At 35.5% G+C, this 27,397-nt stretch overlaps 3 protein-coding genes across 3 annotated transcripts; 1 reads left to right on the forward strand and 2 right to left on the reverse strand.

The window, feature by feature from the left end:
* Positions 1-1,542: 1,542 nt before the first annotated feature.
* Positions 1,543-5,725, forward strand: LOC130636468 (uncharacterized). Its single transcript, XM_057446206.1, has 3 exons — positions 1,543-1,598; positions 1,879-1,998; positions 2,237-5,725. Exons 1-3 carry the CDS (start codon positions 1,568-1,570, stop codon positions 3,238-3,240), a joined length of 1,155 nt encoding a protein of 384 aa, XP_057302189.1. The 5' UTR covers positions 1,543-1,567; the 3' UTR covers positions 3,241-5,725.
* Positions 5,726-8,385: 2,660 nt separating this feature from the next.
* Positions 8,386-14,733, reverse strand: LOC130647168 (uncharacterized). Its single transcript, XM_057452968.1, has one exon. The coding sequence runs from the start codon at positions 14,731-14,733 to the stop codon at positions 8,386-8,388; it is 6,348 nt and encodes a 2,115-aa protein (XP_057308951.1).
* Positions 14,734-19,991: 5,258 nt separating this feature from the next.
* On the reverse strand, positions 19,992-20,753 carry LOC130647249 (uncharacterized). Its single transcript, XM_057453069.1, has one exon. It carries the CDS (start codon positions 20,751-20,753, stop codon positions 19,992-19,994), a length of 762 nt encoding a protein of 253 aa, XP_057309052.1.
* Positions 20,754-27,397: the final 6,644 nt, after the last annotated feature.

The following is a 27,397-nucleotide window of genomic DNA, read 5'->3' on the forward strand; positions in this document are numbered from 1 at the left end:
TGAAAATTTGTTGTTGACTGATGATTATGAAACAGTGTTTGCTTTTAATACCAGTGAAGCATGTGCTGTCAGATTGGTTCGTACTGCATGTAAAGCATTTCAGGTTAGAGGTAGTGATGAAGCTGGAGTTGCGTCATATTTTAATTCATTTTTGGCTGGTAGGGAAGTTAAATCATACTTAGTTCCATTCATTGGTAACAGGTTTAACATTCTTTTCTATAATGCTGCTGCTCTGTATTTTCATGCAGATGATATAAAATGCTTTCTTAATAATTGGCCTGAACCAAATAATCTTTTGAAAGCAGTAAAAGAAGATATTTCAAACACATTGTTTTTGGCTGAAACTCGAGCTATGGGTATTTTAGACAAGTTAGTAACTGGTCCTCTGTGGCGTTTAGTTGAAAGCAGCAAAAATATTTTGGAGTTAAATCCGTTTCTGTTGCGATTAAAAGTAAATCTGTCAAGTTTGTGTAAAGATGCATCAGCTATCTTTAATGGTAGAACAATTTTCAATGAAGCAGATGTTGTACATCATAAAGATGAAGTTTGGCACAAATTGTTTGAAGATACAAATGAGGAATTTGACACACTGACCCAACAATCACTAGAAGTTATATTACATGCTGTGTTGATTATTTTAGAAAGGCAATGTGTGGACCAACTTCCTGGTGGCCAGTATTGGAATCCCTCGCCACATATTGTCTCAGCTGCAAACAATGTACCCACTACCAATAAAGCTTCTGAAAGTGATTTTGCCATTCTTGATTTGCTTGTTAAAACAAAACCAAGTGCTAGTATTCAAGCAATGCAAGCTCTCACCATGTGGTCTCGGAATCAAACGGGGTTATATATTGCTAACTTTTTACATAACAGAATCGCTACTATTTTTGAAAAATAATAGGTTCAATGGGTCGCAAATTTTGACGTTTTTCACAAAGGTTTCAGAAATCTCGCGAAAGTTTATTCTTCACGAAGTTTAATCCCCCCTTACAGTACGCCCCTCCACCAGCGTAATTATTTTGTAGAATCGCGGGGAGCAGGGAAAACTTTCTAGGCAATATGTTAGTTTTGTGTTAAGTATCAACTTCTAATGTATCAGGGAAAACTTAGACAAATTTTGAAGATGGACTTAACCAAGCTATAAAAAAAGAATGGGAATCAGGTTGACGGTAGCCCGCATATGCTAGGTGATCTTGTCCTGCGGTATGTTAAGAATAAAGTGACAGGCGCTAGAATCTTTTTGTTTTCTTCTCTACCCTCATTGTTCTCCTTATAATAAAATTTCTTATCGACCAGAGGGGTATTGAAGAAGCATATTTTTAAAATTTTTAATTTCATCTAATATAGCTATAATAACTAATTATTCCTTGCAATAGTATATGTAAAATGTCATTTTTACTTCAACGTTTCGCGTCATAAAACTGTTCCAAATAGCACATTTTAAAACCATAATTCTGCCATTTTACCCCCTGAAAAGTAAGATGGTTTGCCCTGGTCAATAAGCTGGATATATACGGCCCAAAAGTCTAGAAGGACCTTTTCGCACGTGGTGTATCTAAAAAGAAAAATGTCGCAACAACGAAAAAAGTCAGCGAAGAGTAAGCAAAATAGATTTTATACACTCTTGCACACAGTTTTTTACAGAATCTTTCGCGATTTGCTACTACTAAAGCAAATTTTGTATCAGGGTAGAATTTTCTTTGTATAGTGCTTTTTCTGAGCGACTATATTTAGGGAACCCCTTTTTATAAAAATACAGCATGTGTTATTCCTGATTTACAATAAAATATTTAGATATAACTTCACTACAGTTTTTCACGATTTCCCTTTCGCAAGAGATTTCCCAACGTGTGACAAAAATATATCTCGATTTTATAGATCCTGATACTTCAAAGTCAATCCAACCTGTGACTACTCCTCCGACGTCAAGCCAGCAACCTGGAACCCCTCCGTATGTTTCTGGAGCTAGTCGTGTGCAGCTCAAACGACAAAATAACGGTATGTCAGTTCAATTCGGTTTGTTTTTTCACCAGATGCCTGCAACGTTTGAGATTACCAGCCAGGAACTAAAACAGAACTTCATTTTTTTAGTAAAATTTTTTGGCGGTTTGGTTCATTTAAAACAAGGTGGCAGAATTTACTTTGTCAGATCGATATAAAAAATTAATTTTAAGGCTTTAAAAAAGTTCATTTTCAGCCCACCATTCTCTGAAGGTATATTTCAGAATTTATTTAGACTGTATGGTTGCCTATGTACAAAATCTTTCACCAGAAAAAAGAAGCAAAAGAAATCCAAACTGTCGATACTATAACATGCAGTTACAGACAAACGACGGAAGTTTTGAAGCTGTCTGTTACAAACCTGAGGCAAAAAGGTTATTTGAGGAAGCATGTACACAGAAATCAGCAATAAAGTTAACACGGTTCAAAAGAAAGGCAAACTATAAAAATAATTTGATACAAGATATCGAAATTGGAAAATTCACAACAGTGTCTGGGGATACTGCTAATTTCCCATATGTAGGATTGAAAAAAGATGTGGCACAACTCACCACAGTCGTGGATATAAAATATCATGGTTATGACAAACAAATGGTGTCTGTGGAAGGCTACATCAATGTCAATGAATGCTACCAGTCTGCGTATAGTCAATTCAGCTCCAAGAAAGAAGTTTACTTCAATGACGATACCAACGCTATTGTCCTGACACTATGGGATGATTGCATAAATCTTGTTCCTCGAAGTGGGACATATAAATTATCTAATGTAATTGTGAGGTGTTTGGAATCTTACAAGGATGAGCCTGTTATTATCAGCACAGTGTCGAGCACGGTGATTGAGATTTCAGTGGTTAACATCAAGCAAATGATGCCAGCTTTTACAATCAATCGCATAAAGAAATTCCCAATTCTGGATTTTAACATATCAGCAAGAAACAAAAAGTGTCCCAAATGCAAAACAAATGCTGCTGCCGATTCGCTGACTGATTTTTTCAAATGCATTTCGTGCTCGTCTTTTTCAAGATATTCAAAACTTGAAACTATGCGAACAGTCAAAGTAACATTTGAAGAAGACAAAGAAAAGGAGGTAACAATATTTGGGATGCAGCTGCAAGATTATTGTGCACATTTTGGGATCAGCGTGAATGACGAAGATGCCATAACTGAAAGTTTTCTAAAAAACGAAAAATCAAGTGCTGTAGTTAATCGACAGGATGTGTGTGTTGCTTTTAAACATTAACCAACTCAAAACTTTTATGAACACTTTTCAGTTATTATTGGTTGTTGTTTTTTGTTAACTTTGTGCACTTATGCATTTTATTTTTGGTTATATATTTGTGGGTAATTACTAACTATAGCTAGCTATAAGTGGCTCTACCTATATCTCTATCTTGTAACATTTCACAAAGGAACGAAAAAACTTACTTTCTTGTAGCCAGCACACGAAATTGCACTCTAGCTAAAACTACCACTCATATTTTGTTCGTAAATCAGTCATTGACACTGTAAGTGACTGGTTGGTTTTATATTTGATATGATAATGTTTAGATAGCAATAGATTTTGTTCTCAATAACATTTGCAGAGACAACATCCTGTTCTCCTTAATTAGGCGGACGTCACAAATATTTGGTGTTAGAGTCACCGACCGACCCTAATTTTTGATCGAAATTTTTGATATACTGAGTCGGAAAAACTAAAATGACAAAAAAATATACGCTGGTTGTCTCCCCACAGCCATTACCCACAATTATTGTTGTGCTTCGCTTTTAAAATGCGAAAAGGGTTCTGAGAACTAGTTGAAAACGGCGCGCGGAAACTCTATTTAAACGAGGTGCCAAAGTTATCATTAAATATCGGCGATTTAATGGCTGGATGGTTGGATACAATTTTTCGAATTTTTGAGTTATCATTCGCCGACCGACCGACTCTATTTTTGGTCCTCAAATGACTCTAACACCAGATATTTGTGACGTCCGCCTTAGTCAGTATCATCGGTCTGTGTGTCTGCCATTATTTTTCGTTGCCCGTATTTTTTATTAAATCAGCGTTTTGGATTGTACTGATTTATATTATCGATGTTGCCAATTTCGATACCCCGCAGTTTTCGTGTATAAATAAGATTTTGGAAATGTGTTAGTGCATTATCGATTTTACGTGTTTTTAACTAATAACATCTCGAAGCCAATTTTTTTATTAAGTACGTAGAACTAACTCACTTTATTAACCTGCAGTTAACATTCGATTATTCGTCTATCGTGTGATATAGTTACGTATCGATATTCTCGCGAAATAGGATAAATCGCGCGGATGGTATTCGGCGAAAGTTTCTTTTTGCTTCTAAATGAGGCTCACACGAGCCAAAATGTTTTCGCTGAACCAAGTTATGTTGTTCTGCCCAATCTTTGGACATAAAAATGCAGTCTTACGAACTGGGCAGGGGCGTCACAAGATTGGGCAGAAGACCATGCTTGGCTCATCTTCAGACGCCTTTTAGATTTTAAAGAAGGGATGTGCCACACAAGCTCTGTTGTTTGCAAGACCCAACAAATATTCTCAGGCACTAAAACATATTTGGGGTATGTACACAAAAAACAAAAATATTGAATTGACTAGGTCAGTTTTGGGACTCAATAAAAATCATTACTAGCTAGCTGTAGCTAGCACGTATTATACATTTAGTATTTATATACAGCTTGTAGTAGCTGGATGAGAAGTTTAGCTAGCTATAGCCAGCTAATATGTGGTTGAATAGTTTCAATTTTTTTATACACATGTAACTAGCTATATACATGGTATAATTTTTTGGTCTTTTGATTTGCCAAGAAAAGATTCAGTTTAAAGTTCCTTATTATTAATTGTTGTCTTTTTCTTCCACAATTGTTCTAAGATTGGACATGTACGTCTGTAAATTAGGCAGTCCAGTTTTAAGACTGGCCACCCATTTGTCACTGTCAGAAGATTGGCCTGGCCAGTCTTAAAGACGGGGCGCGTTCCAAGATTGGGCAGAACAATGTCACGTGAAAATGCTCCTTCTGCTCAGAACATTGAATATATATAGTATCGTATGGTTGTCGTTGCTAGATCTGTTCAATCAGCTTCAAAAACGTCTTTTTCAGATGATCATCATCAAAAATAATGAACTGTCTGTGGTTTCTCATATTAAAAGAGTTTTGAATATTGAGTTTGACTTAAACCATTCTCATCTCAAACATGCACTAGAAGACATTATATATTGTAACTTATTTTCGTAGTAATCGAGGCAAGTTACGCATGCGCCTGATAGCGCATGCTTGAAAAGAACTTTCCCACCCATTTTTACTCACAAGTCAATTCTATTCGTACGGGTTAGACGACCCGCCCACCCTCCCCTGTAAGTTGAGGAAATTACTCAGAAAGTAATATTAAGATTGGCTGAGTGACATAGAATCTTATACCTATCTATACGGTTTCTTCCGGAAAAATAGACGAAGTCAATCCCCTTTGGCTCGGGATAACTGGAAGTTTTTATCCTGGAATCGGTATAAGACTCAAATGTATAATCTCGGCAAGGTAACAAGTCTTAAAATGCTTACACGAGCTAAGAATAATTGTGGTACTATTAAGAAGTATAGACGGAAAGTCCGTAAGGAAATTGTTGTTATTGTAACCTGAGTTGTGTTGTAATTATATAATATTGAGTATATTGGGAATTGTAAATACGTACGAATACCGAAGATGACTCCACTCACTAAATTTTATTTCTCGAATAGCGTCCTAAGTCTTGAAGAGATTACGTGTACAATAAGGCTCTTATTTTCGGTTGAACAAAGTGAATAAGAAAATAAGCTCGTCTTCTTAACCTCTTTATCAAATCAAAGTACAGATTACGCAGTGTTTATTACCGTGACTGAATGAGTGTTCAATGACATGTGTATAGAGAAAACCTGCGAAAGACGTAAAACAAACCTTAGCAGATAGATCGAAAATTACTTTGTATGAAAATTCGCGTTCATTTTGATTTCTTTTTTTTTTTGTGTCAAAATTGTCCTTTACGGCATTTTAATTTAGCGGTTTAAGTTAGAAAAAATGAAAATTAGAGAAATGTTTTTTTCGCTTGCAAGGTCCCATTCCAAAAGGTGATACTATCAAAGGAAAATTAATGACAGGCTCGGACCTCGTTATTGCGAAGTGAACTCAACTAGGCCACGTGTCACTTTTTTTCTAAAAAAATAGATTTTTTATTCATTTTTCGAAGCATTTAAATTTCGTGGTTGTGTTGAAGATCCATTTTCCGCGCATTTTATTTTCGCGGTTTCGAGGACTCGACCGCGAAACCGCAAAATTTTCATGCCGCATTTTTTCTATTTAGACACTTCTTATTTCTCTTCGACTTCCATATCTAGACTCTTTTTTTGGTGAAAAATGAATGTGTGGCCAAACTTTCGTTGTATGGACAAAACTCGCAATCAAAAGACGCAATGAAAAAAACGTATTGAATAAAAAATACAAAGTACAATACAATTGCATACATGCAATCACATATAAGTAAAACAGCTGGGAAAGTATATACCTCGAAAAAAAAACATGAAATGTTAATGTCAACCTGAAGTCTAAATCGCCCACCTTTAAGTTTCAGATAATTTGTTCTCCAGGTTAACAGTGCTGTTTATGAAGAAAGTACGTGCTCATTCTCTCTTGATACATATGTCAACAAAAGATGCAATAAAAATGTGCTTTCGACCATACTGACCTAATATTCAATGTTTCCTCAAGGAAATTTTACACATTGTCGAAAAAAACAGGATAAAAAAGTAATCGTAATTGTTGGCAAATCATAACTTGAAACCAAATATTCAGCGAGGCTTGCAACATTATGTTTGAAATCTAGACCAGGTACACAAAAAGATAATTTCGTCACAGATCAAGAGCACTCACGGAGACCATTGCATTCTCAGTCTAAACAAAATTAAATAAAAAATGTTATTTGTTTATAATATAAACTACTGTGTATAGTGTTTCATATTGTCATCGTGTATCACTTTCACAACTTAGCAAGGTTTACATGAACACATTCATTTGATATTTGTTCACTCCATAACCATTTTTGCGAATTGTAACACAACTGCTTGCCAGAAGTTGATTAGCACTTACGAAGTTAATTTATTATTAAATACATGTTTTCAATTTGCAACTTTGAACAGTTTCAATATCTTTGTTTCCATGGTTACAAGTTGAAATCTTCATATGATAATTATAAATGCACATCGAAAAGGTAGTATAATGCTCTTTTCAGTTCATGCTCTGTAATGATCTTCAAACATTTATTGATATATTTTGGTAGCTATTAAGATTTGTTTCCGATCAGTTACTTGTAAAATGATGTAATATCTCTGACTATAATCCAATAAAGTTCTTGATTATTATATAATGTGTAATATAAAGTTGAAAGGTATATTATACAAATCTTTCATTCATACAAGCGTAAATTTAACACTGCCAATCAGCCAGGCATCAGGCAAAGAAAATTCTTCAACAACTGTATGTTAATCCAATAATAACCTTGCTTGTGTTTGTGAAAGTGTTCAATATCATTTTATACATTTTTTTACAGAACATGCAGAACACAATAAAATACAATACGAAATACAAAATTGTTATTGAATTTTAATTATATTAAATGTTTTTGGATATAATTCAAGATTATATAGCATTATATAGTTTAAAAAATTCACGACATTTGGCACAAAAAAGCTTATATAGTTACTGAATATGGTCACTATTTATATAAAGACTTGAAAATTCAATGAAAACCTAAAACCTCAGACAATAATGAAAATGAAGATTTCTCAAGGTTATTCATATCTGTGCATTATTGATTTCACAAAATCCATGATTTTATAATTTACATATACCTACTGGGGAAAGGTTGGGAAAATATGAAAATCTAAATAAATATTTACCAAAAAAATTATAACTGAATAATGCATTCTACCCTTGAGACAACGTAATTACACAAAGAATGTCCATGCAATAGATTCTGAGATTATATCAAATTAGGCAAAGTGACAATTGTCACAACTCAATACTCTGAAAAGCTTTAATGAGAATAAAAACATAATTATTTGAAGAAAAATAATTATTTAAGGAAACAAACTCAATAAAATCTCTGAATAAACTTTAACAACATCCCCCCCCCCCTAACTTTTTTACCCGGTAAATTGAATAAAGCAATATGTTTCATGCTCAAAATAAGGGTATCTAAGGAGTTAAAAATTAAATAAGAAAAACGTTGTAAAATGTTATTGAAGACGTATCGTATTCCATCACTTCGCAAATTTCATCCAATATATACTATGATATGCTTGAAGCGGTTCGCGGCTGCATGACTGTTGAAGCTGTGTTAGTTTATTTTTCTTTTCTTGAAAATTTGAACTTTACAGCATCGTGATCTGAAAAATGAATTGTGTGGACAATACTTTCAAAGTGAAATGACTCAAGTAAAGACTTTTTAATATATACATGGTCAATTTGACCACCAGATAAATGAGTGGCAGCTTTTACAATAAATTTGTAGTTACTCAGTACACTTATTAAATCAGCATTTTGTTCAAAAGCATTAATATTAAAATCTCCCATTATGATATCAATATCATCATACAAAAGTTGTGTAAGACAATCAAGAAAAGATGGAAGGAGCCATGATTGCTTTCTGTAAAGAAGTATAACTTTCATATTCTTATCAACAAAACTGTTTTTTTTTAAAATAACTAGACTCACCCCCGGAGAATGCATGCTATGATCTAAAACAATAGAATCCTTCAGACCTATGGCTAAACTTTGATATTTATCAGGACTACTATTATATATTAGTTTAAAATCAGACAAAGTACACTCAATTTCTTCAACACTCTGATAGGGTACTACTTGTGATTCTGTTAACATTAATAAATCACTTTTCATTAACTCTTTGTCAGCTAAAATATCTACAGCGTGTTTATGCAATGAACGAGTATTAAGTAATGTGATGGTGATAGAATCCTCACTACAGTTAATATATTCGACCGGTTGTAATATGTTTTCATCTCGCAGCCTTTTATACTCATCAGTTACACTAGGATCTGATTTGATAGCTGACGCTTTGTATGAACCTATCAAGTGCATTCCGGCAGTTGATGTAACTCTGCTCAACGCAACATACATCTGTCCATATTTAAACCCCCGTTGGCGTTCCAGATCAAAGCTTATCACTGCCTTTTGTAGACTTAATCCTTGAACTTTGTGTATTGTACACGCCCATGCAAGCATTAATGGGAACTGTGTTCTCTTGATCACAGGAGAAGAAGGTTTATTGGTCTTCAAAATAATATCCACAGTTGTTTTTTGAATAGGTACTAAACCAAGTCTCTTTCCTAAATTATCCTTGTTAATGGCATCAATTCCAGCCTTACTGTCATCAAACTTAATATAAATTTTTTCAACATTACCAGAAGGATTTGAAACAATTTTTTTAACAGTGCCAACCTGACCATTTATTAGTCTATCTTCAATTTCTACATTGGATGTCAACATCACTCTTGCATCTACCTTTATCTGTAATACTGCTGCAAGGCCACCAGTCTCACTTTGGCTTTTATTCAAAACGGCATTGATTTGGGAACGAGAAACATTTAAGGGCATCCTGTCAAATGCCACAATGGTAAACAATGTGTTACTATTTTTCTGTAACATATCTTCGTTGTGTTTTTTGGTGGGGGAATTCTCTGCAAATATATGGAGAACATCACTTGGATAATTTGGGTCAATAGGTGTGGTGAAACGGGACTTGAGAAAAGTTTCACAATTAAGATCAATATTGGCTGTTCTCACTTTATTTAGTACATCAATAAGAGAGGTATCACCTTTTTGCCTCATAACCTCTTCCAGTTCTGCCAATTGAAACTTTCTCCATAATGGATCAACATTTTCCATTGCATGGTTGCTACCATATGACGAGTAAACAGGTGCTGCTTTAATTGGTGGTAATTGATATAAATCTCCAGAAAATATAATACTGATTCCAGCAAATGGCTTGTTTGTTGAACAGCCAAATATTTCTACAAGACGTTGGTGTATATGAAGCAGAAGTATGTTGGAGACCATTGACACTTCATCTATGATAATTAACTGAAGTTCTGAAAGTTTATTTCTCAACATAGACCTTTTCTGATCACTTAATCTTGGTACGGTTTTACCAAATACATGTATAGGTATATTTAATCCAGAGTGAATCGTATTCCCATTTATATTAATAGCAGCAATGCCAGTGGGGGCTAACAGTAAAACACGAGGTTTTTCGGGATCTTTACCATGGTAACTCATAGTTTTTGTCACTGATTGATAAACAGTATTAATTAAATGTGATTTTCCACAACCAGCTTTGCCTGTTAGAAAAATGTGGAGCGGTTCGTTTTTATGTTGAATAACTGCGTTACGGTTTTTGACTAGATTTCTAGCCCATTTATTTATCACATTAAAAATCAATCTTTGAATGTTATTCAATGACCGTATTAAACTATTCAATTCATTATCATTCATGAAAGCAGAAGATGCTGATAATGACATATTTCTATTCTCGTTTATCTGAACTGAATTAATATCATCATCATCATCAACATTATCCTGAACATTACTCAATATTTCTGTGGCGGCCAACATTTGTTCTACCTCATCATTTTCATGTTGGGCAAAAGCATCTGGGTTTTGGAGTAAATCACTACGGAGATTATTCAAAGCTGTTTCTACTAACTCACCATATGGCTGTATAACTTGTTTGTTTCTGTTAATTATTTCTAAAACACCAGGTTCATGCAGTTTTTCCATGTAAGTACCACACTCTTTCCCTCTTAGTTCACATTCACTTCTAAATGGATAATACATGAATAAATGATGATGTGCAAATCCTTCTGGGTGTTTTTCTATTTTCGGACAATGCATTCTCAGAACAGCTTTCACTTTTCGGCATGTCAAAGTTTCTTTCACAGATGACATAAGTAGAACAGTCTTTGGTAACATAGAAGATGAATGATTTGCCCCCATTATTTCATCGACTAAAATCTTAGGTTGATTATCATTTTGTGCATCATTGGGCTTCAATTTAACATAGTAATTAGCTAAAAACTGTGCATAACAAAGTGTATCAATAATCTGGTATTTTCCACCTCTAAAATTTTTATCAGGGCGATCTAAGTATCTGTCGATCATATTACGCTTGAACACATCAATGCTATCTTCAGGCAATTCTTTAATTTCATCTTCAGAAAGAAAAATTCTATATCGATGGTGTGGCATGTTACTATTAGCAAATGTAACACCTGGACATGTTTTTCTCAACCAAAGTTCAGGCATAATATGATAAACCGCTTCTTGAACAGAGCATTCTCTTTTCGTTGAATAGGCTCTAGCAATATCCTTCATAAGTTCAAATTTACTTTTTTTCAAATCTTTGGCCTCTCTTGATGCATGCTTCATTGCTTCTGAAGTTTCATCCTCAGATTTAGAAAAATAGGCACACATGTAAGTCACAGCCTTATAATGGTTGAAAACAGGCTGAATGTCCAAATTAGCTTCCCAAGCCATTAAACCTTCAATAAAATAATTATTGACAAAACATGAATTTGGTGGTCGTTTCAAATGCAACTGAAAGTCATTATCAGATGATATGGCTAGTGCACTATAGTATTCATTCTCAGATAGATCAAGTTTTGCTAAAATAGTAGGTATATCATCTAATTGGCAAAAGCCTTCCTTTAGAGGGTCTAAAAAATTGACTTTAAAAGGATTTAGATTTTTATCAATGTATGACTTGACTTTGCCCAACAAGTTTTCTCTGTGTTCAAGAATTTCAGATCTGCGATGTTCATTGATGTCAATAGGTAAAGGTTCGGCAACAATAGTTTTCGCTGTGAAAAACTTTCCAAAGGAATACCTACACGGAATGTTTTTGTACTTTCGACATGATTTTGAGTGTGCATGTATTTGAAATGTTTTTACAAGATGATGTAATTCAGTATTTTCCTCCATAGTAGGAATATCTGCCTTGATGATGGCATCTACAAAGTCAATATATTCCTGCTTATTCTCTTTAAACAATTTTGGTGCACCAACAACCCATAGAAATGAATGTATATGGGGGCTGCCTCTGAACTGAAACTCAACCCTTATGGCATAATACTCCACTTTACCTAAAGGACCATTTATAATGATCTCTTTGAAAAACACTTCAACACGATATTGAAAATGTTTTGCCATAAACACTGGGTCCATATTCAAGATGTCACATCGTTCATGATAGGATAAATTTTTTAAGTCCTCTTCTGCAATCGAACCTCCACTCAATTTTAAAATTATTTTTACTAACTCATTCCAACGTAAATCAGCACAAGAAAGAGTCATAAAAAATGTTGGCAATCCCAACTGTTTAACCATGGCTAAAATTTCCAGAAGAAATCTTTTCCAATAAGCTGGTGTTCCCTTGATGGAATGCATAAAGTGAAATCCTTCGTCTGCTGCAATGAATGAATTAACATTTTCTTTGAAATTGGAGGACAACATTCCAGCAGTCAACCCATCTCCCTTTACTTTCTTCAAGGCTATATTTATTTGACTGGACAGTTGCATTTGCTGAAGAAGAGAATGTGCAAAAAATATATAATCTACATCAGAGGCAAATCGTCTTTTATAGTTTAATAGACGTTGATTAAAGTATTTACTTGCACTCAGAGGTACATCTCTGTCTACATTGTAACCAAATTGTCCATTAGGAAAAAGATATGGGAAAGATAATGCCTCACATTGTTTATCAGCTAACATTCCTAAAGGTTTTATTCCTTCTCCAGGAGCTATCACAACACTTTCATCATGGACAACATGTGGTATATTGGACACTAACACAGTATCTGGTGAACCAGCTTGCATTTCATTAAGTGGGTTTTCGTTTTCTTCTAATTCTTCATCAATAGCCCTATTTTCATTATTTTCATCATAAGATTCACCATCACTTGTAGCATTTGATACATTGCTTAGATCACTTGGTATATTATTAAGTGAAATAATCACATCACTATACAGAGGATTATTTGACTTGAGAAATTCAAGTGCTGTTTGAATATACTCTGGCCTGACTGCTTGAAAATGTGCATGGCCACGATAACATAATTTTCGTTTTAATTTAACAGTTATTATGCCATTACTGTCAGCCCCTCTAGGTAATACTTTGGCAGTGTCACTAACATTTATTGGGACATTGCACACAGCCCCTTTAATCTTTGCCATTTGACCTTTTGGCATAATAATAACTTTTGTGAAAAGCATTCGTTTTGCAATAAGTATTCTCTCTAATTTATTTAACGATGACAACTGTGTAGGTTGTATATCAATTGTCAATTTATTCCATGATGCCTGGCAAGGGGTTTCCCCCTTTAAAAGTTTTTTATGACATGTTTTACAGACATAATAATTTGCATCATAACTCTCTACTAGCATACAGTAGGATTCTACATCAATTGAATAACGCCTTGCATCATACAAAACCACAGAATCTCTATAATGTAGTCTTTCACAACATACACATATATAAAATGGCCCATCAGATATTTTACGTTTGAATGTAGAGATCCTATCCTCACTGCTTTTTGCTATAGTACGTTTATGATAAGTCACACTGGCTTTGCACTTTTTTATATGTTCATGTTTTCTTGTGGTTTTGAGTCTGTCTCTGTAGACTGCATTGGCAATACACTTTGATTTTTTTTGTTTTGATGTGTCTTTAATTTTTTCATGATACAATGCTTTTCTCTTGGTTCCATGGATTGTCTGAAGGAAAGGTGATTTTCTTTTCAATGAATCTCTTGACTGAGAAGTCAACATAGAAACCCTAATAAATTGACATTCATATTGTGGTGGTGTTCCTTGGGACAGGGGCACATATATTGCACATATATACTTTTCAACCTGGAATAAGGAAGAAAATTTGAGTAAAACACAAGATCCTGTACCATCATCTGATATACATCCATTTGAATTACGACAATGTGGATCAAAAAGAAAATAATGTTTTTTGGTCCATACTACACATACGGTGAACCCACATACAATAATCAAGAATCCATCACCCACATCATTATCAGATCCAAATAATGGAGTTAAAAAACGTTCATTGCAATTATGGAGAAAACCTGTTGCATTGTGTAACATTTGTACATCAAAGTCATTGTCATCAAAATTAATAAGAGTTGGGAGATTAAGAATAGAAAGTGATCCCACAACATTTTGTTCACAATAAATTTTATCACCTTTTTTTAGTATAGAATCTAAATCAGCTGAGGTCCACAAAGCAACACGCCTATATATACTGTAAGATATTGCAAACAGACAATTACATAAGCACTGCGATCCAGCAGAATTTCCAAACTTAATGTCACCTTGATGGCAAGATGCTTTGACAGATTTTAAAACATTATATGTTCCAGGGCCAGGGTTACTCTCAATATCTCCTGCTTGAGCGAGAAAAAGGAATTGGAAAGTTGCTATATTCAAATTACATGATGAAATTATGAGGAGTATGGCTATGCCTAAAAGACATTTAGCATGCATTGAATTAAAATGCTTATTGATCATCGATGTACCAAATATCTTTTTACTTTCTTTGCAAGTTTTTCCACAGAATGTACTATAAAAAACACCAATGTTAACCCTGTATGCTTGCAATGTGATCATTTTAAATTTTGAACACACACAAACACTTCAAGTTTCGTGTTTCTGGAGTAACCAAAGAGAGTTATATAAAAATAAACCAAATACAAAGTAATAATTCTCAGTAGTGTTGTACTACACTAAGTGATAGATTTCAATATATATATTTGTATTTCTAGTTGATGTTGATAATAATTCTGTGATTTATGAAATATTTCAATTTTCAATGGGTCAGTCTGGGGCAAACTGACTGACAGGAAGAAAAAGACCACAAGCCCCACCTAAAATTTGCGAAATTCAGTAGACCCCCAAAAAAGAATGGGGTATATATAAGAGAGTCACTCAGCGAGAAAAAGCAAAATAAAAAAAATAATATATGAGTAAATCTTAATTGTTCGAAAAAGGAAATAGCTGTAGTTAAAAAATATATTACCAGAACTGTCACAAACAGCAAAATTTGTTAAAAAAATGCTGTGCACTTATGGCGCAAGGCAAATAACAAGAACGGAATCGGAAAATTTACGTTCTTTCGGAGTGTTTCCGAAATCATATTTCTCTATGTTGGTGTGTCATTAGCGTAGCGAAAAGAATTCCGTTCTCGTCATTATTTACAATATAATTTGCCTTTTGCTTACATTTTAACCAAATTTTGTAAAATCGATGTATTTAATAAATTGATATGGTGGAGCGTCTTCGTTTCTCTTGTACGTAATGTTGTGGAAATTTTATTTTTCGCAGACTACTTTTCAGGTTTCTCTCTTCTTACGTAATGTTGTGGAAATTTTATTTTTCGCAGACTACTTTCCAGGCATTTGGGGAGACCTTAATTCTGCCTACATTCACTTTTGTAAACTTTGGTGGAAACACTTTTACTTTACCAGTTAGTTAAATAATGCTTTTGAATGTTATCTTGTTAAAAAATAAAATTTATAACAGCACAGAAAAAAAAAGAAAAATAGTTACCAAGATGAGATTCGAACACACGACTACTCCCGTGTCGGTGCTCAGAGAGGCAAAAATTTCCATTCTTGTAGGACACATTTGCGTTTTAATACAAGCTCACGAGCTTGTAATAAAATTCAATATGTCTTGTGTATATCGATAAGTAACTTCACCGTTAATCAATATTTTCATCTGGTATGAGTTACATGTTTGTCATACATGTTTGTGTTAAAAACATCGTGATTTGACACTTCCATACAACGTTCCTGGTAATGCTGATCTGGTTTTCTAACGCTGTATTGCTGATCAAGGCTTTCTACCTTGATCAGCAATACAGCGAGCGAGAAACGAGCAGTAAACGACCAGAAACCACCCAAAAGCCCAAAATACAACCAAAATACAAGAGCAAATGGCTACATGACAGGCGAAAAAGATTAACAAAATGCTTGATTATGCGCCCAAGGTTCGTTTTTTTATGGGAAGCCATTGCATTGATGTCTCACGTAACCAAGTTTTTTTGTTTAAGGGACCGTAAAAAAAGGTCCTGCTTATCCGGGGTCTTTTCTGTTCAGCGAAGTATTTTTGCTTGGATTTAGTTAGGTTTAATGGACCGAGAAATGTGGTCCCAAATTAGTGAAAGTTCCACTTATCTAGGGTACCACTTAACGCGAATATTAGAATGTTTCCCGCACGACGGGAAACATTTTATAGGCAAACACAACTGAATCATTGAAATAACTTTATTATACACCGTTACCTTTTCATACACAACGTTCTCATTAAACAAAATAAAAATTGTAACATCGTGTGTGAGCAACTATCAACGGTTAACTTTGGTCTGAATAAGCTTTTTAAAATGATAACGTAAAAAGTCAAACCGAGTAAAAAATCCCTGCATAAAACATAATGAAAAAGTTAAAACGTTTGTTTACAAGTCTTCAAATACGCAACCTGTGGACTAGAGTTTAGCAATTTGTTCATCGGAAAGCAACTCTTTTGTCTTATTCAGTACCAAAATAGCGTTAAACTGGAACTTCTGGTCGTGTCCTTTCTAGCAGGTGTGAAGGTAATGTGAGTACACATTGTCACCACTTTTCTTCAATTTTCCTTCCTTGTTTGTGTACTGTCTAATTGCAGTTGTTTTAACAGCTATGACATCTGCCTGTGTAAATGCCAGCTTGCACTCCTCACAACGCTTCACACTGTTCGAGAAGCCACTTTTATCCATTTTATGTACCAATGTTTGATTGCACTTGCGTTGGATCAAATATATCAATGGTGGATAACTTTTTTTTTACTTGCCACTGGGTGTCATTTTTCTTTAATTTCAGCGTACTTACAGTAGGAAGACTTTGGAATATATCAGGTTCAGGCTGACGAACTCTTCGTTTTTAACCAGGAGTCTTCTTTAAACCAGCGTCAAATGGCTTAGTATACTTGTCATACGAAGAAGGATGAACGACATAAATGCATCGAAATGCTGTTTTCCTCTAGTTGGGCCCCAAGGAAGCCATCTTGTCGGTTCAAGAAAAAAATGCTGTCATCCGGGTGCCAGTCTATACTTCCCTTGTCCATGCAAAGCCTTTTCTACTTTCTTTAACCCACTTCGTCAAATTTTCACTCACACATTTAACATCGGTGGTGCTTGATAGGTCGCTAATTTTTTTTTCAACAGCATATGCTTTAGTTCTAAGCTGTTGTTGTAAAACTGTCCATCAATTTGAAGTTTTTCTCGTACAGACATAACAAAACATTGCTTAAATATATCTGTTCTGTGTTTTTGAAACCACAAGTGAAAACCAGGCATAATGTCGTCCCAAATAGATTTCAAACTTGTCAACTTAATGTCAAAATCCCCTTCATCGTCGGCATCTGCAAGTCCTTTGCATTCTAGGGTGTTTATTTGCATACCATATATATCTCCCATTATTCTTCCAACGTTTTTTGGATTGATTCCCATACTTTTCAATTTTGTTGAATCTGCTTGTTGGAGGTGTTGCGTGCATCATAAATGGCTTGCATTATGCAAGATGTCATTTACACTGTTGGCGATTGAGTGGTCCAAATCATGTCCTACTTTTTTATATTGACGAGTTTTGGTTCTGCAATCACAATCTCACCAACGAAACTTCGATAGGAATTCTTCTTGAATTGCCACTGACTCGGGCCTAAAAAATATTATATTATCATCAATAAAATAAATATAAAGTACATAGTAGGAGTTGATTTGGCAGTAGAAATTTTTTAACACATGTTAAAAAAGGTACCTGAGAATGTTGGATGTTTGCCACTGTCATCAATCAGTGTCTCATTCGTGTATGATGAATCAGTGAGCAACAATTTATCTGCCACTTTAAATGTTGTGTCGATGACAAATGCAGAGTTACCCAGACAACATAATCTGTACAGGTCATGAAGCATGAAAGGCATATAATTGAATGACATATAACATTCCCCGGTGAAACGTACAGAACGAACAATGGATCCATTGTGAAGTAAGTCGATCAAACTCTCTGCTTCGGTTAACGGTCGACAGTCTTTTCCTTTCGTTGCATTTGATGTATAGCATTGTGAACAACTTTGGGAGTATTTAGTATTTCACTTACAGATGATGCTAATACAGTTCTATTGGCTTACTTTCACGTAAACCTTATCAGGTGCAACACCGTCAGCAAGCACACTTCGTACGCTAGTCAGGACGGATTTATCTTTCTTGTAATAGTCATTTGCATGGGGTTTGGTAGAGTTACCATGTCGTTCGATAGTGAATATTTCATTCTGATCACAAATCCAACAATTCAAGTACAAGTAATACTTGTTAGGTGGGACACTATTCTTCACACATTTCACTGTAGCGATCATATCGGAAAAGTTATTGCTGGAAAAGTTATTGCTGTAACGGTAATGCCGAGTTAAACAATAAACATTTTCTTCATCGACATATTTCCTTATATAGACTGGCTTAGCAGTAGCTGCTGACGTGTCCCTTCACATTAATGTAAACCTTCCCATTAAGATCATCTTTATGAGTTATTTTGCATATATCACCGTTTACATAATAACATCTGGATGAATTCCCTCGTTTGGTATAAGCCTCATTATCATCTGCTCTTGCTGAGGCTATAAATATCTTATCGGCGTTCAATGTGCACATAAAGTTATCTTTTCTTTCAGCTGAAGTTTTCTTCGTTAATTCAAATTCATAAGGCTTGTTCAACAGTGTATTAAAGATGACATCAGCCTTATCAAACTCATCAATTCCATCGTTAGCATCTTTCCTAGAAATATTAGGCTTACTGTAAACTTAATTTAAATGTTTTAGTTGTACACTTTTTTTTATAAGAACCAGGAAATTTGGCTTCAGCCTGAAGTGCTCTTATTCTGTTCCTAAATTTTGACCATTTTTATTCTTCAGAAGTTAGTATCGTAAAATCGCAACAATTGATTCTGTGAAAATTTATAACTTAAAAAATATTTCTCCATGTTTGTTGCGTTTTTTAGAGAAAAAGAGAAAATCAAAAAAATTTCAGCCTTGTTATTGTTTTTATTTTGTTCCTATTTTTTAATATGATCATCAACCCGTCCATTCCGAAACTAAAGTTTGGAAAACTTACCAATTTAGTCCCAGGGTGTCCCTAGTTACTCAAGCGGTGCAAAATGACTGTTGTCACCACCCCGTTTCCAAGTTGTTCGGCTACATGTGCATTGTAATGACTTTCTTAATTCAATATAAGATATTGACATCAAATCAGTGTTATTGTCGTCGCGATGTTAAACTTGTCGATTAAAATATCTGACATAACTTTTTCGGCTACAAGACAGGAAAGGAAACACATCAACTTTGCCTACGGACAGCCGCCCACATAGACACAATCTCTTCATTTTTATAAGAGATCTCGGTTGACACCACAAAAACCTAATCTGGCTTTCCAAATCCATCTTTATTGGTCTTTCAACATCCTGAAATGCTTTGCTTGACACAGATGATTATGCAGTAGTATGATTCTGGTTTAGGGTGCGAGAACTCCCTGTTTCACATGACGTATTGAACACAAGAAATGATGATACAGTGACAAAACAGCTGGCTGTTGTGAGATGTTGTAACCCTCCGAAGATTCTGCATAATAGCACCCCCCCCCCCCCCCCTTTTAACTCTGCCTCCCTATTGGACTGGGGTAACAAGTGGGACCGTCAAACCCAAAGACAAGACAAAAAGTGTAGCCCCCTTGTTGTGCTTCTTACAGGATCTCAAGAGAGAGAAGGGAGTGAGCAAACTCCTATATTACGGTAAACTAACCGGCCAAGGATTAGCTGGGGTAAATTAGAACCGCTAGGGAAGTTTATTCCCTCCCCCAATTTGTTTTTATGGCATGGAAAAAGTTAAGTCCTGGTAAAAAATAGTATGTAAAAGGATGAATTGTTAAAGTGAGATAAATTGACTTTTGAAATTCAGGGGTCGTTGCACTCAAGGCAAGTGTTTCGTTGATCTTTAATAAACGTCCTGCTTTTAAAGTACCTGAATGGTTAATCGTGGCGACTAATCTGTACTTGTTGCTAAAGGAAATTTCATCAGTAGGATGAGAAAGCACGAATACCTCGTGGTGTTTCGTAGGCAGACAGTTCACCGATCTTGCATCTTTGAAAGAGGAACCATTATCTGAGGCATACCTAAGTAAATGAACTACAAGGACATCGCCACAACTGGAAATTTGTGTTTCAGTTGTGCTCTCCTGGTGTGATAAACACTGGAGGCAAAACCACTTGTCGTCGCCTACAAGCTGTGGCGACTGCGAAAATGCCTCGAAAGAGTCCCCTATTGACTTGCATGTTGGTAAAGTAAGAATTGTCTCCTTTTGTTTTTTAGAAGAGGAACACAAACAAGTGCTACAAGATGTTGTTGTTGTTAGACTAACAGAGCGAAGATTGCTAACCAAGGAAGAAGATCCAATTAGTTCGTCAATCGCTACGTGGAGGGTCTCAGGGACGTCTTGCGGATTGTTGTAATGGAATTCTTTTATGTTTGGAGTATGCATTCTGTTTTGCAAAGCCCGCAGGAAATTGGTGGGATCGCTAGGTGAACGGAAGCGATGTAAAAGGGACATATTTAGGACTATTGACTTCAGTAGTGGCGATAACAAAGAGTACTCTGATGGCAGTTGAAACCAAAGTCTTGGAAGGACAGTTAACACTTGAAAGATGGGCGTGGGCGTTGTTAGCTTTCTGCTTGGATTTGGTCTTTATATCACAGACTAACTGAAGGAATGAAAGTCTCGTACAAGTATTATATATTGTCTCACATTTATTTCTGTTCAAAGATGATCTAGGGAGACAGGGTTAGGGTCACAGAAGTGTGAGTATTAAGATCCGATGATGCAGAATCTGAATAAAAATGTCACAAATCAAACCGAAATTTTATTTCCTAACAAAGCCAAATTTACCGATTCGGAGCTAGAAAAATTTGTAGTACGTAGAATAATGGAAGACAAAATATCACGTGTTGATGATCGGCTCATTCTGACAAATGGGTCCCTGGAAAGTGTGCTGAGAAAGCGGATTATATTTCTGAAAATATAAAGTTAATTGCGTGTTTACTGCTTGCAATGAAGGAAATTCATCGTGACAAAATATCATTGATTCAAATTCTTTAAAAAATCTTGCAGGCTACTCTTTAAAAATCAAGATGTAGAAGCTGTTCCAGCATTTAAAGATGGGATATGCTTTAGATATTATTTTAATGCTATTGGAAGGCATCGGCATAAAAGAAAAGAGTGATTTGTATATTTAAGACTCGGATAATCTTTTATCACTTTACAAATCAGAGTGGCATGTGAAATTATCATTAGCATCGATGAGGACTCTCGACGATAACAAATTTAACACACAGGAATTCCTGCCTGGTAATTCTGACCTTCTTAAATTAAAATTGTAATATAAATAGCGAACATCCTCTCCGGTATCAGATTTGAGAGACAAATATGATGATTTGAGTGCATGGGAAGAATTGGCGTAGGTAGTGATCACTAGTCTTCAACAAACGCCGTGGTAACGAGGCATCACCCTTATTGTTGAATAAATTGTTGAAAAAAAACGGGAACAGTACACGATGGTATTTTGAAATCACTTACATCTACTGAAAGAAAGCTGATGAACCGGTAACAATAATTATTTTTGACCTTACTTTCTACATAGCGATGAATAAAATGGTGGTGAAGAAGAAATTAAATTTGACGTGGACTTAATTTGCTAATGACAAAAAATATTGGCATGGCTTTCAGATGAAACTTGCCGAATTCGCCAAATTTTCTCCACGTCAAATTTTGTATGAATTAGGTACTATATTGGATGAAAATTTTGCGGCATCAGAATTTCGCGGTTTTGCAACGAGGTCCTAAAAACCAAGAAATTAAAACTCCGCGAAATATGGGTTTCCTAAAACCGCGATATTAAAATAATAAAAAATTACGCTTAGGCTCAATATTGTTCATGTGCGAGGGAAAAGGAGACGACAAGTCCAAGTGCGTCTGTTGCTAGATGTGGTCGCAGCCATTGACACCCTAATCTTAACAAGAGAAACAATTGTGATATGCGATTTAAATAGATTTGATGATGAAGTGATATAACTTGTCTAATGACGGCTGGTTAATTATTATAGAGGTTGAAACCCTCCGATGATTCTGCATAATAGCAAAACCCTCCTTTTTAACAAGCATTCTCTTAAAAAATATATTGACCATTAAACAAGCCGCGTAAAACAGTGGTATAACACAAAACACTAAAAAACAAACATAAAAAGACAACAAACAAAAGAAAATAATTTACAAAGAGGTGGCTAGCCACCGCAATGATGAACTCAACCTGTTAGGTGTTTGGAAATAAGCTAGAGGTTGTACTCCTCTAGAGAAAATGCTAAAAACACAATTCTACCTTTTTTCAAGGAATTAACTAAAAATATAAAAAAATAAAACGGACACAACACATTTGAAAAAATGAACAGAACTTTAACCAAGGGCAGGTAGGTTTCGACCCATATCTCTGAACATAAGTACCCTGGATATCTAGCTGGGTCACCTCGAAGAGGTCCGCGGACGATCATCAGCAGAAACTATTAGGCAATTCAAACTGAATTAACACACACGTAAAATAAATAAAACTTATAAAGACGAAACTATCCTTAACCGGATAAATCTTTGAATAGTTCCTAACGGAACAAACAGACTTGTGAACCTGGTTATAGCTTTACACGTGTTAAAGGCGCCCAACACTCAGCCTTACACAGATCATTGCTGCGGTGGGTCAATTTCCAATTCCAAAGAGAATCCAAAAACCTATTCAGGTATATCTGTATTTCCAATGTTGCTAAAACAATTGCAAATTTTAAAGAGCCCAGAAAGAATCACAAGTGCTAAACTCAGAAATTATGTGGTTACAGTGGCACAAATCACTTGCATTAATGATGCAGAAATGGAATGGCTGTCTAATCACCTAGGCCATTCTGTAGAAGTACATAAAAATGCCTATCGTTTGCATGACTCTGCAGTCGAGCAAAGGTCAAGCAGGCTTTTGATGGCTGTTTATTCAGGCCATGAAGGTGAAATGTCAAAGTACACCCTGACAAATCTCAACCTTAAACTTTTTGTTTACAGACCCAAGTGAGGTGGTTCTTCAAGAAGAAGACATTGAAGATCCTGCAGTTCATGTAGACAGTTTTAAAAACTACGATAAAAACTTTTAAAACAGTGGCTTATATATTGAGGCAATACAATAAGAAACTTGGACAGTTTGAGAGATTTTCAAGTCAGAGTGCTGCATTATCACAAAATTGGTACACATAGTTATATATGTGATCCTACTCCAGAAAAAAAAAATTACAACAAAAAGCAGAATCTATGGGTAAAGTATTACCTGAACCATTTTTGTCAGCATCTTTGCCAGTAATACCAGAATAATTCTATTTTTTGCTACCAGCTTAAGAAAAAAAGTCCATGTAAAATATAGTTTGTGTGTTTGTGCTCCAGAAAAAGCGGGACACTTTTGCAAAGTGGATTGTAGATAGAATCAGTGTTATACCTAAAATACAAGAATGTACATCCCGACCGTATACTGGGTCTGTACCACAAGTCCATGATAGGGTTGACAAGGCTCCTATTTTAGAAGTGACTCTCGTCTCACCTCAGTCAAAATATAAAAATGCAGACCAAATTTCTTCTAAACAAAGTCGAAAAGGTATTCAGTCATCACTCTAAGAAGCAAGGGGACAAAATAGTAGAGCTTAAGATGTCTAAGAAAAAAACATAGAAGGAAAAGTTAACTACACTAAAATCCTAATTTGCCTATATTACGTGTTATGAATATAGATCCATATTTTGTTGTCTATTGCGAGAATAAAAACACACCACAGGTCAAAGAAAATCAACATATTTATCCACCATTTCCATTTGTGAGGAGTTCAGATATGATATCAGAAGAAATAAGTAAAATCAATGAAAAAATTTTTGTTACTGTCTGCGTTAGAATCTGACATAGCAGTAACAAGTGTTATTGAGTAACAGATAAGGAATTAAGAGTCAGGCCAGCTTTAAATTTCGTGAAAGTCCTTTTACTACCTCATTGTTTAACAGACTTGGAAGTAATGAACCAAACACTAAAAAAGGTTTTAAAACCCTTGCCCATAACATGATATTTGGAAACATGAAGGATGCCAAAAACAAAATTTGACAATATAAACTTTCATATACCCGTGGTTTGGTCATTGAGCTCTTAACTTTATCCAAATGGCAAATTGATTTGCAAAGGGAAATATTGAATTTTTAGAAGTATAATGCGGTAACGAATAAAAACATTTGGATCCACAAAAACATAATTATTATCAATAATTATTACGATCAGATTCATGTGCAGCTTGCACTTATGACTCAAACATGGTGTGATTTCGTGTCATATACTGCAAAAGAATGGTTATAGCCATAGAACAAAAGTAAAGCGTTTTGATTTTTACTGTTTGTTGAATAAGATAGCAGCAAAACATGAAGCAAAAAAGAGCTAAAGTGTTGCAAGCTGTTTTTGTGCAGACTAATAGCTATGTATATATCACTTTATCACTTTTAACATATACATATATATATATAACATCATTTGTTGCAAGCTGTTTTTGTGCAGACTAATAGCTATGTATATATCACTTTATCACTTTTAACATATACATATATATATATAACATCATTTTGTTTAAAGGATTTTTTAAATATATAATTTATGATTAAAACTTCCTAGCATTTTTAACAGGACAACTCTGTCAACGATGTGATAACATTTGAGCCGTTGAATAATCCGTTCAACATGGATTCTTTCGTTTGCAATTTGCTGGCTTTTAACAACTTCTGCTTCTGTTATTGCGATATGAGCAGAGACAATGAATCCACCTTTTAAATCAGAAAGAAGCAACCAATCAAAGGCAAGGTGTAAGAGGCCAATGGCCTTAGACCCTACACTAGGAGGACGAGCACCTGCTTTAACACATTTCATGTTATTTAGTTGCTTTACCGGGGAAGAGATAGGAGTATTAAAGTCAGTAAAAAATAGACGCACAACAGAATCGTGGTGAAATGTAAACCGACCCTGTGCAAGGTCAGTTTTGCAGCGACCTAAGACATGGATTGTGATGCATACTTGCTTACCACATAAGAAACAGGAAGATTTAGTACATAAACGGCAGCACTTCAATTTACTTGGTGATGAGAGAACGTAGTAGGTGGCGCCTAAACAAAAAAGCAAGCAAGTTTGGGGGCATGCCCAGCAATGATTTCCAGGAGAAATCGTTTTCAATGTAACTATCCCATCTGGTCCAGTACCCTTGCACTTGTAACTACATAGCCTTACTTATATGATCTTCATGGATGTCTCCCACACTCTCTGTTACCAATCTTCTGTAAGGGTAACATCCCTTGAATCTGGGTACTTAAGGGTTGGGATGCATACCTACGCCACATGTACCATGTTGGGGTGAGTCTTTCCTTTCAGATTCAGACTTTCTAACTGCGCCCAACACACTCCAATTACCCACCTTTACCGTTGGCAAGCCTCCTGAAACGAATGAGTCCTTCGCATCCCTCAAAAACAAGTGTCCAGTGAGTTTAGATAACTTTAGTATGAACGTTGGGCTTTTTACCGATAACAGAAAGGGTGCACAGGACGCGTATAAACACAAATTGGTGGTGGAATGATGCAGATGAAGCCACTTTCTTATACAAGATGATACCTTTTGCTCAAGAGTACTGGCGCACGACATTGAGACATTCTACCTCCAATGTGCACAACCAACATCCAACCTCTGGAGCACTCAACTAATGTCCAGGCTATGACGTGCAGAACCAACGCTCAACCTCCAACTGGTGAAGCCCCTACAAAATCCCCTACGCGTGCAGCAAATGTTCACCCTTAAACAAATGTAGCCAACGACCAACCTCCTTTGTGTGCTGCCTCCTACCAAGGAACAATCTCATCAGCCGAGGAGATCGACTCGAACACATACAGTTAAGAAGTTTTATGAACCTGAAACCGCTAAATACGTTTCCCAAAATGAACGATAAACACTCTTCCGGACCGACTATGATTAACAGACTATTAATCTGGGAGGGAGATGTAGAATATGGACTGTTTACGTTACTATTTGTTATTATCATTCTCCTTAAGAGACAAGAGAGGAGTTGAACGTCCTCCACCATACCTTAGTTTAAAGGGGCGATTGTGGAAGTCCCATGAAATGCCACATGGTGATGGTGTCACTTTAAAAAACACCCAGTCCGGTCTGTGAACGGTTGGCGCTAGGAAGGGCATCCAGCTGTAAAACAATGCCAAAACTCTTTATTAATGGCCGTAAGAATAGTTAATCAGACAAACTGCGTAAACGGGGCTGGAACTCTAAGGAGTGAAGGTGTCGCGCACGGTAGGGCAGATGTCAGATGTGTAATGCCAGTCTGAGAGACAGAAAGAGTTCAGATGAGCTAAGAAGCAGGCTAATTCTCCGTAGAATTAAAGATGTTATCCAGATAAGAATTGGCTGGGGCACTTGGAAAGAATGGAGGAGGATAATTGGGTAAGAAAGTGTAGAGACTTGATAGTTCCTGGGGCAAAGTCCAGAGGCAGACCGAGAAAGACTTGGCAGGAGGTTATAAGGACAGACTTGATAGAGAGGAAGTTGAGTTTAGATCTAACAAAGTCTAGATCAGATTGGAAGAGGGTCATTAATATACCCCGTCCAACCCATGCTAGCATGGAAAACGGACGTTAAGCCGAGAATGATGATGATGATTACTGTTTCCTTTTGTTTATTTAGAAAACCACATTCTTTACTAAAATATATATATATAAAGAAAGACACTTTGTTTAATAAGGATAGAATATAAGAATTGGATAGGAATACTCCCAATTTTAACAAAGTGGTTATACAAGTTATACGAGTAATAAAACTTGTACTTTCTGCATGAAGATGTTCTGCCGTTATATTAAATGCATCTTGTGATTTCCCTGTATGGAGTGACTAGATATCACGTTTGACATCACTCTGAGATATGGAAAAAGAGTCATTTCCCTCGCTCCACTTATTACCCCAGTCAAAAATAAAACAAAATCAAATAAAAATTAAGTTAGCAAGGGGGTTTGATCATACTAGGTCTTGTCTTTGGAGAGTGACCACTCCACTTATTACCCCAGTTATAAATAAATAAATAAATAAATAAATAAATAAATA

The sequence above is a fragment of the Hydractinia symbiolongicarpus genome, chromosome 1 (genome assembly GCF_029227915.1).
Source record: "Hydractinia symbiolongicarpus strain clone_291-10 chromosome 1, HSymV2.1, whole genome shotgun sequence".
In the NCBI taxonomy this organism is placed as follows: Eukaryota; Metazoa; Cnidaria; class Hydrozoa; order Anthoathecata; family Hydractiniidae; genus Hydractinia; species Hydractinia symbiolongicarpus.